Below are 15,958 nucleotides of genomic sequence, written 5' to 3' on the forward strand. Positions count from 1 at the left end.
TATTGAAGTGTGTTTTTTTCAAAATTTCAGATTTGATTTATCCTATACCAATTAGGATGAACTTTAGCTTCTCTTAAAAAAAATTAAAGGATCAATGTGATGCTTTACTAACAAAACTTAAAATTGTAAAAAAATCTTACTGCAAAATCAAACAAAACTCAATTACATTCCTAATATTTTCATCGCTTCTATGTCCTCGCGAGCTTAGCTCAGTCGGTATAGACAATCCATAATATATGCAAGGTCGGGGTTCAAACCCCGGCCACCAAAAAAAAAAAAATCCATCGCTTCCATCTAAATCGTTAAAAATAAGTTAAATGGCTAAAAAAAGGTAATTAAGTCGTAAGTTAAAAATATAAAAAGTAACATGATATGGTTCATTAATTAAATTGATACTTTGCATATTTTTCTATAAAAAAGTCGTTAAAGTTAATTGGTGTGAATTAAAGTAGTATCCAATTAGTATAGGTGAAGATACCATGAAGGAGGTGCAGCCTTTCCGGTATATCCTCAAATTTGGTCTTAGATTTTGTCTCAATTATCTTTACCCTATAAGCATTCTTTATGCATCATCAAATCTCACCGTCCCTTTGCAGATTTACTATTTCTTTATTTAGTTTAATAAGAGTAGGACACCAAATTAACCAAATACTAACAAATTAGTTCTTAAACTTGAAACTTTTGGTCAATAAAAAATATATACTCAGTTCTCTCTTTCTTTTTTTTGGTACAAACTCAGTTCTCTCTTAATCAACAACTTTGAGGAATCTAAATTGTAAAATAGAGATAAATAAAGGGATAGGATGAAATGACACCAAGGTGTCAAATTAAATTTGACACCAAATCCTAACCATTAATCCAACATTGATCCAACGTCTCTCATCAATTCATTAAATGCTCACATACTGATCAAATGATGCAAATTTTAATTTTAGAAATAAAATATTCTTTCTTCTCTTGGTTAATCATTTACTAAAATTATATGATAGTATTATTATGGTTTCGTTACACTATTCACTGCCATCTTTTTTTAAGGGTTTATCATCTTTATTTCTTTATTCATATTAACCTTTTTTATTTTTATTTTTCTTACAAGAACCCAAAGAAAATTGATTTATAAAGAGTACATGAGATAATGAATGAACGATTGGTTCCAAAATTAAAAAGAACATATGCTACTAAACGAAAGCAAAGCACAAATGCTAAAACACCCGACACAATAATATTAGCAGCATGCTAAAACACCCGACACAATAATATTAGCAGCATTTTGTCAACAAAAAAAATTAGCACCATGAACTCAAGAATAAAACCATACAACAAATGAAAGCGTAGCCAATATAAACATGATACAAAGATAAGCCAACAAAAATTAGTAATTAGAATCTCTAAAAAATAGTAGGGAGAAATCAAATGGCAATCATCTATCTATTGATGCAAAATATAACAAAAATGGGAACTAATCAACCAAGAAAAGAAAGAATAAATTATTTCTAAAATTAAAATTTGGATCAATTTCATCAAGCATGTGAGCAATTAATGAATTGATGAGATACGTTGGATTAATGTTGGATTAATGGTTAGGATTTGATGTCAAATTTAATTTGACACCTTGGTCCTATCCCATAAATAAATATTCTAAATAAATTGTGGTTAATATGTTTCAAATGAACATGTCATGAACAATGTTTCAAATATGGATTTAATTGATTCATCGTCGAGTTCTTTTTTATTTTTTATCCTAAAGTATCTTCAGCCTGAAACCAAAGACATTTGATATAGAGGCTACTTAAACAATTGATCCCTCCTTTCCAACAAAAACGGTGTTCAATACATATCAATTATAGATCTAACTTATAGTCACATTAGTTATCTCATCTATATCACACTATGTTAGTTTTTTTTTTTGACAAGACACTATATGATAGTGTCTTATTGATACAAACATTATCGAGTTTGATCGGATTTAAGGACATGTTTGGATCGAAAATATTGACTCCAAACAAATGTTAGATTTAAGTTTCATGTTGTTAAAGGAACGTGAATCTCATTCTAAAAGTAGTTGAAAAAATGAAGATGTTCAAACAATTTATACAACAAACTACAAATAACTTAAATACACGTCACAAAAAATTCGTCTTAGCTCGTCCTTTGTCCACCCTACACCTTGTACACCCCTTATTGGCTCCATTAATTTTATGTTTCCATTCATTACACCCCACATTTAATTATAATAACATTATTTTCACACCCTCTTTCTCAAAAATAATAATATTATTATTGATTTAATTCTGGGTTTCATTTCATATGGTTGTTTTGACACTCATCACCCCCACTCAGTTCTTCCTCTGCGCTTTTTTCAACCGCTGTTATTCAATTTCAATCACTCATCAATAATTCTCCAGACATAGGTAATAATATCAACATGCATGCATCCATAATCTCTCATTTCAATCTTCTTTTCTTTCTTTCTTGTTATTATTATTTTCATATAATCTGCATTTTTTTCTTGTATTACTTTTTCACAATTCTACATTCTCATATAATAATGATGTTTGTTTTCAAAATTCATTCACATGCGTGACATTGTTTTGGCTTGTTCTGAATTGGTCTTTCTTTTGGTTTCAAAAATGTCTGCATCTGCATGCAACATTTTTTCTTTTTCTTAATATTTTTTCTTTCTTTTAATGCAATTTCAATGACATAAACTTTAATAACATTGAATGTATCGCCATATATCAGAATAAAAATTCAATCTTTTTCACATTACAAGTCCCTATACTATTCTGGGTCAAGCTGATTCTGTTTTTTTTTTTTTTTTTTTTTTTTTGTTGCTGATTAGTTCTTTTGGATTACTCTTTCAGATTGTGAAAAGGGCTTCAAATTTTGATCTTGGCACTGAGTTTGATGTTTTTGATCCTTTGTAAGTGATTTATGCTATTGTTGAAGCTTTGCATGGAGGTGTTGTTGAAGTTATTTGGTGGAACTTTGAATACAATAACTACAAAATGCATGGTTTTGCTTGTTACTGTTTTGATCCTTAGAGTACTTCTTTTCCCTGGCTTTGGTGGAAATGAATGGAGATATTTTGTCTTTAACCACAAACTCACTCCTCCATCAATGAGTTCTTATGAATTTGGAATTAGACAATTTAAGTTTTTGGTAGTTCCTCAGCTTGTTTGGGGATTAAACAATCAGAAAATCGCTTTCGCAAGGGCTTGTCTTACTGCTAGAATGCTTAATAGAACACTTTTGATGCCTAGCTTTAGTGCCTCCCTTTTCTACAAAGAAATCGATCAATTGCAACCGATTTCGTTTGAGAAAGTATTTCAGTTTGAAAAGTTTAATGCGCTTTGTAGTGGTTTTGTTCGGTTAGGTCGGTATAACAATGTCTTGAATAGAACTCGAGTGCTTGAAATGACGAAAGGGAGTGGAAGGAAGTGGACATTGGAGAGAGATTTATCACAATTGAAGGAGTATAGTAAAGGCTCTTATGATGATTATGAGGTAATTGAAATTGTAGGGAAAAACCCTTTCTTATGGCATGATCATTGGCCTTTGAAGGACTATGGAAAGGTTTTTGAGTGCTTGGTTTTGATCGATGAAATTCGTAACGAAGCGGAAAGGGTTGTGTCAAGGATAAGGGAAGTTGGAAACACTGAACCAATAGAACTGCGAAAAGGTATGACCATTGGTTGTCTTTAAACAACTGGTTTTTTCGATAGTTTTGGAGTTTTCAACGTTATATTCTTGTGCTTGATTGTGTTCCTTAATTTCTCTATGTTGTTTTTTCCCAACAGATAGATCTTCCTTTCAGCCTCTTCCATATGTGGCTGTCCATATGAGGATAGAAATTGATTGGATGATTCATTGCAAAAAGTTAGAGCAGAGATTGAACACAAACCAGATATGCAGTAGCAAGAAAGAGATAGTGGAAAGAGTTAGAAACACTATAATTGGATTGAAAAAAACACCGATTGCCGTTTATCTTGCAGTAGCCGATAAACTCCTTAACAATTCTTCCATAATGGAAGACTGGGGAGAAGGGTTTCTTCCTTTCGAGAAAAAGAAACTTGGCGTTGAAGGAATTTATAGCAAGTATCCATATCTGATTCAGTCTGCAATTGACTATGAAGTTTGTTTACAAGCTGATATATTTGTTGGAAACAGTTTCTCCACATTTTCAAGTCTTATAGGTCTTGAAAGAACACAGAAGATGATCAAAATGAGTGTCGCGACCATGTGCGGAGCTGATGTAAGATGGCCTTCTTATGCATACAATATACAAGGTGAATCAAATGGTGCAATGAGATGGATTACAAATATGTCTGAATCAAGTCTTCAAACAATAAGCTATGGCACCAATCGTATCTATGATTGCAAAGGCCATATTTAACTTTCTGCTTCTGATATAAAATTTTGAGTAGTTTAGTGTAACAGCCTCATTATTTTGTCTACACATTTTTCACTTCCGGAGTTTGATTAGTACACTTCATAGATAGTAAAGCATATCTACAATCAGGCATTTAAGTCTCAATTTAAATTTTATTCATTTTTAGTCCTTAAAAATGTAAAGACAGTGTGATTGTGGTCTCGTTGAGAGAATAAACATGCGCTAATTTTATTAAATGTAGGGACTGAAAATAACAAAAATAATATTTTTCAGGGATAAAATAGTTAAGAGAATACAATGGAATATAGTTGCTAACACTGAGGTTCAGTTTATTGTTATGTAAATTTAACATATTATTTTGAAACAATTTTGTCTGATGTTGAATTGATTATCTAGTTGTTACAAAACAAGGTTCCTTTAGAAGGGTACATCTATATTTCTGTTGTAATTTGACTGGTGTTGTTGCTGATTTATTGGATTCACATGTGAGAAAGGAAAGAGGTATACTTCAAATATTTATTTCTGGAAGAGTAGTGCTAGTAGCATTCACTCCAACACTTTCTTTGTAATACTTACTCGTGAAATTCATGTGGGTCCGACAACTTATGTGCATTTGATTATTATGAATTTCATTCTCATAATAACATTGTCATTGTCAAGAATGCTGCATTGTAAATTCCAAATTTAGAAATGACTTTCTGGTCTTCTGAATTTGCTTACTCTTGAATGCATCCATCCTTAATTTTAGGTTTCAAGCAAGCAAAATCATGTACCTCATGAATAAATAAATAAATAAATTTTAATTTAATAATTGAAATTGAACTGCTTTGAGTTGTAGCCCTAACATGGATTAGGAAGGGAGAGCACGTGGACCTATGATCTGGGTGGGGGATCAAAGTAGTGTTAGAGTAAAGTGTAGGGAAAATTATGTTGGATTCTAGCTGTAAGAGGAGACTTAGACACCACCTAAATTTTTTAAGAGGATGCCTAACTAACTTTTCGGTTCAAAATGTATGTTTAATGACAATTCAAGCAAGTCATTTATTCAAATTTTTTATTTTTTAGTTGGAAATGTGAGTAAAAGAGCAAGTCGTTGTATTTTCTCATTACACATGTAAATGGAAATGTGATTATGGGTAGAGGTGTCAATATCATGGGGCCTTGAAGTTTTGGCCCCAGCCCACATAGTAATGGGGCTTAAAAATCCACAAGATTAAAAGGCCCACATTCATGCAAGCCCACAAATCAAAAGCCCTCAAGGCCCCAAGCCCCAAAATTTCTATAAACATTTTCTTTTAAAGTTTTTTTAAAAAAAAACTATTTTTAAAGTTTTTTTTCCTTCAAAACAACTTATTTATACAAAATAGCTTATTACGATTTCATTTTAAAAAACAACTTATTCAAAACAACTTATTTATGCAAAACAACTTATTTATACAAAACAACTTATTTATGCAAATCAGCTTATTCGAAACAACTTATTTATACAAAATAGCTTATTTGTGCAAAACAGCTTATTCAAAACAACTTATTTATACAAAACAACTTATTTGTGCAAAACAGCTTATTCAAAACAGCTTATTTATACAAAACAGCATATTCCGATTTAATTTTAAAAAATAACTTATTCAAAACAGCTTATTTATGCAAAACAACTTATTCAAAACAGCTTATTTATGCAAAACAACTTATTTATGCAAAAACAGCTTATTCGAAACAACTTATTTATACAAAACAGCTTATTTGTGCAAAACAGCTTATTCAAAACAACTTATTTATGCAAAACAGCTTATTTGTGCAAAACAGCTTATTCAAAACAGCTTATTTATGCAAAACAGCTTATTCGAAACAACTTATTTATACAAAATAGCTTATTAGTGCAAAACAGCTTATTCAAAACAACTTATTTATACAATACAGCTTATTTGTGCAAAACAGCTTATTCAAAACAACTTATTTATGCAAAATAGCTTATTTGTGCAAAACAGCTTATTCAAAACAGCTTATTTATGCAAAACAGCTTATTCGAAACAACTTATTTATACAAAATAGCTTATTTGTGCAAAACAGCTTATTCAAAACAATTTATTTATACAAAACAGCTTATTTGTGCAAAACAGCTTTTCAAAACAGCTTATTTATACAAAACAGCATATTCCGATTTAATTTTAAAAAATAACTTATTCAAAACAGCTTATTTATGCAAAACAACTTATTCAAAACAGCTTATTTATGCAAAACAACTTATTTATGCAAAAACAGCTTATTCGAAACAACTTATTTATACAAAATAGCTTATTTGTGCAAAACAGCTTATTCAAAACAACTTATTTATGCAAAATAGCTTATTTGTGCAAAACAGCTTATTCAAAACAACTTATTTATACAAAATAGCTTATTTGAGCAAAACAGCTTATTCAAAACAACTTATTTATACAAAATAGCTTATTTGAGCAAAACAGCTTATTCAAAACAACTTATTTATACAAAACAGCTTATTCCGATTTAATTTTAAAAAATAACTTATTCAAAACAGCTTATTTATGCAAAACAACTTATTCAAAACAGCTTATTTATGCAAAACAACTTATTTATGCAAAAACAGCTTATTCGAAACAACTTATTTATACAAAATAGCTTATTTGTGCAAAACAGATTATTCAAAACAACTTATTTATACAAAATAGCTTATTTGTGCAAAACAACTTCTTCAAAACAACTTATTTATACAAAACAGCTTATTTTGAATAAATAAGTTGTTTTGAATAAGCTGTTTTGTATAAATAAGTTGTTTTGAATAAGCTGTTTTGCACAAATAAGCTGTTTTGTATAAATAAGTTGTTTCGAATAAGCTGTTTTTGCATAAATAAGTTGTTTTGCATAAATAAGCTGTTTTGAATAAGTTGTTTTGCATAAATAAGTTGTTTTGAATAAGTTATTTTTTAAAATTAAATCGGAATAAGCTGTTTTGTATAAATAAGTTGTTTTGAATAAGCTGTTTTGCACGAATAAGCTATTTTTCATAAATAAGTTGTTTTGAATAAGCTGTTTTGCACAAATAAGCTATTTTGTATAAATAAGTTGTTTCGAATAAGCTGTTTTTGCATAAATAAGTTGTTTTGCATAAATAAGCTGTTTTGAATAAGTTGTTTTGCATAAATAAGCTGTTTTGAATAAGTTATTTTTTGAAATTAAATCGGAATAAGCTGTTTTGTATAAATAAGTTGTTTTGAATAAGCTGTTTTGCTCAAATAAGCTATTTTGTATAAATAAGTTGTTTTGAATAAGCTGTTTTGCACAAATAAGCTATTTTGCATAAATAAGTTGTTTTGAATAAGCTGTTTTGCACAAATAAGCTATTTTGTATAAATAAGTTGTTTCGAATAAGCTGTTTTTGCATAAATAAGTTGTTTTGCATAAATAAGCTGTTTTGAATAAGTTATTTTTTAAAATTAAATCGGAATATGCTGTTTTGTATAAATAAGCTATTTTGAATAAGTTGTTTTGCACAAATAAGCTGTTTTGTATAAATAAGTTGTTTTGAATAAGCTGTTTTGCACAAATAAGCTATTTTGTATAAATAAGTTGTTTTGAATAAGCTGTTTTGCACAAATAAGCTATTTTTAATAAATAAGTTGTTTCAAATAAGCTGTTTTGCATAAATAAGCTGTTTTGAATAAGTTGTTTTGCATAAATATGTTGTTTTGCATAAATAAGTTGTTTTGAATAAGTTGTTTTTTAAAATGAATTCGTAATAAGCAGTTTTGTATAAATAAGCTGTTTTGAATAAGCTGTTTTGCACAAATAAGCTGTTTTGTATAAATAAGTTGTTTTGAATAAGCTGTTTTGCACAAATAAGCTATTTTGTATAAATAAGTTGTTTCGAATAAGCTGTTTTGCATAAATAAGCTGTTTTGAATAAGTTGTTTTGCATAAATATGTTGTTTTGCATAAATAAGTTGTTTTGAATAAGTTGTTTTTTAAAATGAAATCGTAATAAGTTGTTTTGCATAAATAAGCTGTTTTGAATAAGCTTGTTTTTAAAATAAGATCGTAGTAAGCTGTTAAGAAAAAAATTATAATATGGGGCTTTATTAGGCCCACAAATAAATAGATTTTATAGTGGGCTTGGCCCCAAATAATTCTTTTCAATTAGGGGGCTTTAATTTAGTGGGCTTGGTGGGGGCTTTTTTAAGTGGGCTTTGAAATTTGGGGCTCTATTGACACCTCTAATTATGGGGTTGAAATTAAGACCTTAAGGTGGTTTGATTCAAGTGTTAGTTGCAAAGATAGTTTCTCATAGCCTCCCACCATTTCTCAAACCAGTCTGGATTGCACAATCGGGAATTTCTTTTTCTCTTTTCAAAAGTGATTTGAGAAATGAGGGGAAGGAGAAATCATCAATTGCAAAAGATAGCATAGGCACTTGATGGTTGCTCAATAGGCCATTTTGATTGCTCACAGGCCCCTAAACCGATAGGGTCGTAACTCTCGATTGATTTTGTTGTTGTTGTGTGTAAACTCTGATTAGGTCGTAACTCTTGATCGACTTTTTCAAAAAATATGAATAATTTGAAGGGCCTATTGAACAACTACATTGAATCACCTTGGTCCAACTAGATGTGTATAACTCTTTTATTTACGACGATTGCTCATCTTCCCTCTATATGCTCAAATATGCCAACAATTTAAAATACACTATCGAAAGCTAGCTTCCAGTAAGATCCCCCATTTTCAGGGGTTATATGAGCAATCACCTTTATTCGAATGTCAAGAATTCATCAAGGATGCTGGTATGATAGATACCTCTCAAGCTTTACATTTCTCGTATTTTACCCCATATCAAAAGTACACATCAGGATGAGAATTTGGAACAACGAATTTGAACGGAATTTGTTCGAATTGAAACATCCGGACAAAGTCATGATTTCATTTTTAAAATTAGCAATCCTTGCAACCCTCTTCCTCGCCCAAATCTCCCCCTTCCAACTTCATCCCTCTAATCCATTTAAACCCCCAATTCCAACTCCAACAAGGACTCCATTTTGTTTGTACTTGGATTTTCTTTTTCTCTAAACAATGGTTTAATCTGGAAGTGAGCATCTAATTGTTTACAACATTGTACAACTTCAGATGGAAGTTTTCGGATCAATATTTTGTTGACATGAAAATGATTTCGGATGAGTACTTCCAGAAGTATAGAATGTGCATCCTAAAGCATGCATCCAAACTATTTTTATAAAATTGAAATTGCTTAGTAAGCTTAGAATGTGCACGAATGCCACTTTGTTCAGGTCACAGATGTAACATTTATTTGTTTGGTTTAATGTTATTGTTTGGTCGTACATAAATTAACTATTTCATACATGTGTTCATGAAGCACGAGTGTCTGTTACCTCCTACTTATACATTGTGGTAGTGCCTCAAAATATAAAACAAAAGTTGTGCATAGAATGCTCGAGTTTAAAGTAAAAGGTAAGCGCGCGGGCGTACGTGTCAAGAAGCGGAAGTTCCAAGAAAGATTTGATAACAGATTCCGAGTGTTTGGGGTTACAATATCATGAAGTAATAATCAATTCCCTAATCAATGAGCGCATAGGTTACATGTCATCAATCACAGTCTTTACATGAAGTATAATTTTTGTCCAATTTTCACACTTCCTCCTTTCCGAGATGATGGTATTTGTGTCTCTAAAAGGCTTCTATGCAAGTTTGAAGATTCACATGTAGATGTCGAAAACTATGATACCAGTATTTACAGGTAATGCATCTATAGGATTAGGAAAACTGAGATGCTTGATAGAAATCTCTGGCAATTTACATCATTCCCAGTTTTCAACTCAACCCTGGCATTTGAAGACTGAAGTACCTATTACCAATTTTTGGAATTCCAGATAACCTGAAAATGATGTTGAGGAATAGAACAAATCATTCCAAGGCATGGAATAGATACTATAATTGTTGCATACAATACAAGTCAAGCCAAGTGTTCATGTGAAAAATTATAAATTTAAAAGAATAGCATGATTACCAAATCACAATCAATAAGACAACGATAGAAATTATAAACTGCACAAACAACTTAATATAGGAGTCAGCTTAGTGGTATCATATCCAGACAGAAAAAACAGAGCCAATTTTCAGTCACAAATTAGCAATTAAAGATTGATGCTAGGAAATAGAGTTACATTAATTCACAATATTAACAATGAAACATGATGCTAATTGCTAATATGGCATACCTCAAGGTGCGGGAAGAGAAAGGGAGTGCCTAAAATACGATCTCATTTGGAGATCAAAATATTACTTGAAGATCTAGGCTCTGAGACCAGGTTGATTGGAGCCCGTCAATTTTCCTTGGAATAAAATTCCTCTAAAATGGAAAGGTAAGCTAGAAAACAGACTCATAAGCCATTAGATTCACACACAAAAACTACTTCGCTGTTTTCAGTAGAAAAAAGCAGAAGGCATAATATATGTGTAGACAGGAGTAAATCATTAGATTTTCCCCCGATTCTGTATGAGTGGATGATAGGCCAATTAGATGAAGAACATGATGTTTTCCAGGTCAGCATGCAGCCTGTAAAATCCCTGTTCAAACGAAGCTGTCGGTGGAATCGATGATGAATCTTTAGAAGACAAATATGTTTTTGACTTCTTAGGTTGCATCCCAGTCTTTGCTTCGTGGTATAATCGTCCTCTATAAGCAGCAAGGTCAGCATAATACACAGGAGGGACTAGAGACACAGGTTTAGTGCACCTTGCAAAGGTGAAGCACATCTCATAAATAAGTTTCTGCAATTCATCAGATGTAAACTTGTGCTCATCCCATAAAACATGATAGTGGGTGGGTTTGCTTGTACCTAGGCTTCCATAGTAACTACAAAGGTAAAAGTCAAACTCAAAGGGGTGAGTGACTTTTGTGTCAACAACCGTTCCCGGTAAAATATTGCCGCTGGAAGACCCGTCCCTCCAACTGTCTGGAAAAAATCGAGTTTGATGTCGTTTTTGTGCAACAATAAGAGTGATCGTTGGGAAATAATTTAATCTTTGGAATGCTCTCTTCAAATCAAGTAGCTCTTCATTAAGAGCCATGTCAAACTGGAACTCGCTCACCCCATCACGAAAAACAACAATTTTTTCAGGCCTGACTCCATTCGTCCGCCAATAGCAACTTACAAGCTCAACGCAAATCTCCCCGAAGTTCAATATTTTCTCACTACGATTGAATTGTGGGCAAACACGTGCTGCATAACGATTTGCAGCAGGCCAGTTAACGGTTGCAACCACAGCAACAATTGACGGACTCTTGTTGTCGTGCGAACCAGGGTGATTGACATCAGCCCCTATAAACATAACATGTTCTTCACCTTCAAAGTAAGGGAGCCTGTTATTGAGCTCTACATTACTGCCTCCGAGCTTGGCATTGATTTTGAGAGCCAGATAAGTATAGAATTTGTCATCCCCTTGATTAGCACTATAAGACAAACAACATTGTGTCACTATACCAACTTTGGTCTCAGAAATCCACTTGAGGTATTTGTAACCTGGACTTTTATTAGCCATCACACAGAGAAGAAATTGTAAGCGACCTTGGTTATATTTACAAATGTTGTTGATTTTTTCAAGTAATTCAGATAGCAAGTCATGACTCGTAAGTATCTTCATTGAAGATTCTTCATACCAAATAGGCTCCTGCATATAGATACCCAACTTTTTGTATTTACCAATAAGCTTTTCAACGAATTCCTTTCGTCTTAATTTTTTATTATACGGTCCAATACTGGTGAAATCAAGAATGCCCCAACGCTCAACTGGTTTGCCTTCCACCATTGATCTTCCAGCAAGGTTCCAATGACATTTATCTAGATCCACTGTTATCTTGACATTCTTTCCATTTGGATCACCCAACTTCAATTCCGGAGGGCCAATTACACGTCCTTGAATAGTTGTCATGGTCGTGCTGACTCTCATTCCAAAGTTCTGAATAAGATCACCCCTGCCAATGAGCAGATTGTAAGTGAGACGTGTCTCCAACAAATAAGAAAACCAAGATAAAGGACAAATAATATACACAAATATATTCATAGACATAAATCCAGTTCTTATTTCTATACAAATATTTCAACCAATAACGTCCAGAATTCATGTAAAGAAAGCTGAAGAACTGTTAAGTTGCACTTATAGACTAAGCTATAGCAATTGCCACTTCGAGGATTCATCATGTTTAATTATTCATGACTTGAAAATTAACTGTCAGCACTACATTAAAATTCCAATGCAGAAATCATATTTCATTAGGAGTCCGTATATTTTCATAATTTCATTAGGAATCTTGCAGTGTGATTCTCATTATCTAGCTAGGTATCTAGTTGCAAATTTAGCAATCATGCTAGGAACTCGGTCAAATATTATATTCCCTTCTCGTCTTCCCAAGAAAGTTGACATTCTTGGTTTTCATAGACTTAATAGGTTCAGAGATTGCTCTAAGAGCAAATTGTAGTTCTTTCCTACTAGCAAGTAAGTTTGTTTGCCCTATCATTGAATTCCTTCTGATCGATCTCTTGTTTAGATTATCTAATGAATTTACCAACTTCCTCTTTGCAGTAGGACACCTAGTATGAAGTTTTTGGGGTCATTGCAACATTCTTCACACAAGGGTCAAAATTGAAGGGTGTATATAACATGCAATTTATCCTTTAAATAAGTACCTAATGATACATACAAATCCATCATTGCCATTTCATGCATCTTGTAACCAACAACCAAGGAAAGTAATAAAAGTACCAAATGTATTAACATTTAAAAATAATACAATTGAACCAACATTCGTCTTACCCGCAAGGTCCATCACTAGATTGCACCATCTTCTGTATAGCACCTTGCCGCTCACTTGGGTGAGCTAGAGCCATTGCCGTCAATGTCTTTGCAGAATTACCATCTAAACGCTCCTTAGGATACCTTTGGCCTTCAGCTAAAACACAAAATTCCATGGGTACATAGTTCTTCTTGTTGCCTTTCCCTAAATCTAAACAAGGAATATCTTTGTATACAATGTCCTTGTCATATTTGTCATTAAAAAAGCTAAGAAGATTGACTTCCTTTTCAAGTTTCCAGCCCTTAGTATGGTCAATGGGAAAAGTGACATACCTTGTAACTGTGGGTGTTAATCCTGCAATGATATATTTTTGTTGGGATTTACGGTGTGTCACACTAACTTTCAATCCAATAAGCACTTCCTCAACGTATTTCCTGAATTTTTCAAATTCATCCAAGTTAAAGTTATCAACACGCTCATGCAAGAAATCCAAGACCGACATTTGCTTTCGGAAAGGCACCACCGAGTAGTCTACACATAAGGACAGGCCCTGAGATGTAGGTCTTAAACTATGATGAAATCCCCCGACTGCAATTATTCCAGGGCGAAGTTCCTTCATTACCAAAGGAGGATTTGTGGGATAGAAGAATCTTCCCACAGCAATTGTGCACCTAGCAGGATTCTCTTTTATTACCACATCCATCCCTTGCAAAACATCCCTAGGCAGAGAGAATGATTGCCCACAGAGATAGTCCATTAACTTGCGAAATCTGAGTTTATTAAGAAGTGTAATGGTAACACTATATGAAGTGATCTTTTCATCCTCTCCGTCAGAGATCTCCACAGTAATGGTCTCTTCTGGTAACTGCACTGCACTAAAGATATTTTTTGCACCGTCATGTGCAGTCATGTCCAAGGGAAACCTCCCAGGATCATCAGAAAACAATTTCTCTTTAATCATGGAAAGATCATTATTAGATAACTTCCGAGGCTGGCCAACTTTTGAGGAAAACTTTGGTTTGACAGCAACATTATAATGAAATATTATATTCCGTGGATCGAACTTAACAGGGAAATGATTGACACGGAGTGTGCTTGTAAGAACCGCTAATGTGCCACCACCGTCAGGTCTTTGAATAGGCAAAATTTTATCCTTTTTTTCAAGCGCACAAGATGATGTAGCTAAATTATCCGATATTTGCAGGCTTACAAGGTTGGGAACTATGTAATCTGCTAGGAAAATGGAAAATCATGAGCAAAAGAAAAATTGGCATAATAATTAAACAACACTTTTCGGTGGACAGATGTATACAAAGAATGTCAACATGGGGAGGAATTTCAACGAAAGAGAATGACTTGTAAGTTACCAAACCAATCCTAGATTCTTATCAGTAATCCAATGATTAAAAAAAAAAAGTATTTCCTTCTTGTTTTCATCCTATATTAATATGTTTTCGTCTTCTTTAACAGTCACAAAAACCACATGTTATTTTCATTTTGTTTTCAACTTCCAAGAATTTATTGAAATCATAAAACAAAGTGAAAAACAACTCTGTATCAAGTATCAACAACCATTGCTCGATAGATGTTGATCCTTGTTCCTACTCTTACTATAACACAAATAGTTAGTACCCTTTTGTATGCAAACAAAATTGAGCAAAATAGATTATGTCATGCTCTCTCTGCTTTCATGTTTTCAAGACAACCAAAATATACCTTTTAAGATTAACTAGTAGTTTTTCTAAAAAAAAAAAGATTAACTAGTAGCTCTAACATCAACATGTAATGTGTTCTATTCCACCCTCAAGTACACCACACCGCATTTCAAGGTACTGTCCGATTTGGGTGTAAGCCCTTACGGTTTTGTCCTTTATAAAAGGTGCCTTGTTGGGTTGAGGAGTGTGCGTGTTGTATATAAACTACCATCGGCTTCGATTCCTAAGCAATGTAGGACTTGTGTACCAAACATATTGCAACACAAGTTAGGTAGAGAGTGCAACTTGTTATTTAAAGAGTAATCAATCATTTTGGTCTTTGAATGTGTCAGAAACTATCAATATAGTCTCCGAATTAACCGAAATTATAAAAAAATCACCGAAGGTGTCTCTCCTTAGTAAGTTTGGTCTTTAAATGTATCTCACGTTAGTCAGTTTGGTCAACGAATGTGTTTTTCGTTAGTCATTTTGGTACATCAAATTAAAAACATAAGATACACAAATTTAGACTAAACAATTTATTGATTAAGATGTTGAATATACCTGATGATGGAGCATTTCGCCGTGATTCATCGACGTTTCTACCTCTCTGAACACCACTCGAACTCGATCCCACCGTTTTCTTCACACCATAATTTCGATTCCATGGATATGCAGTAGCAGTAGCACTAGTACCGGACCTTGATCGTCTCCATTCTGGTTCCCAAACATTACTTGCATTCACCTTTGAGCTTCTCCATTCTGGTTCCTTTTTCTGCTCTTCTAGCTTCTTTTCACCTTCATCGCGGGCACCGGAAGGAGAAGGAGAATCGGTTGGTTTCCCTCGTCTCCATTCTGGTTGGAGTGTAAGGTTTTGCTCTCTTCCGGTTGAAGCAGTTCGGCGTCGCCATTCTGGTTGCAGACTCACCTCGTCGGTCGGTTGTTGAGTTCGTCGTCCGTCGTAACCGTCGCCGGCGGCTTCCATTGGGGGCAATCACTTGATCAGGGTTAGATCAAAAGCTCTAATAATTTTGGAAAAAAAAATATTACAGT

At 33.1% G+C, this 15,958-nt stretch overlaps 2 protein-coding genes across 2 annotated transcripts; one reads left to right on the forward strand and one right to left on the reverse strand.

Annotated features, from left to right (window-relative positions):
• The first annotated feature begins 1,994 nt into the window (after positions 1-1,994).
• On the forward strand, positions 1,995-4,629 carry LOC146944925 (O-fucosyltransferase 23-like). The gene is made up of 3 exons (XM_085743318.1): positions 1,995-2,411; positions 2,865-3,682; positions 3,801-4,629. Exons 2-3 carry the CDS (start codon positions 2,935-2,937, stop codon positions 4,394-4,396), a joined length of 1,344 nt encoding a protein of 447 aa, XP_085599444.1. The 5' UTR covers positions 1,995-2,411; positions 2,865-2,934; the 3' UTR covers positions 4,397-4,629.
• A 5,260-nt stretch (positions 4,630-9,889) lies between these two features.
• LOC146944926 (protein argonaute 2-like) lies at positions 9,890-15,958 on the reverse strand. The gene is made up of 4 exons (XM_085743315.1): positions 15,470-15,958; positions 13,232-14,441; positions 10,636-12,392; positions 9,890-10,292 (listed from the first exon to the last, which is right to left on the reverse strand). The coding sequence occupies exons 1-3, from the start codon at positions 15,888-15,890 to the stop codon at positions 10,934-10,936; spliced, it is 3,090 nt and encodes a 1,029-aa protein (XP_085599441.1). The 5' UTR covers positions 15,891-15,958; the 3' UTR covers positions 9,890-10,292; positions 10,636-10,933.

Source organism: Medicago sativa, chromosome 2 (genome assembly GCF_051527215.1).
Source record: "Medicago sativa cultivar Bolivia chromosome 2, Bolivia_mono, whole genome shotgun sequence".
Lineage (NCBI taxonomy): Eukaryota > Viridiplantae > Streptophyta > Magnoliopsida > Fabales > Fabaceae > Medicago > Medicago sativa.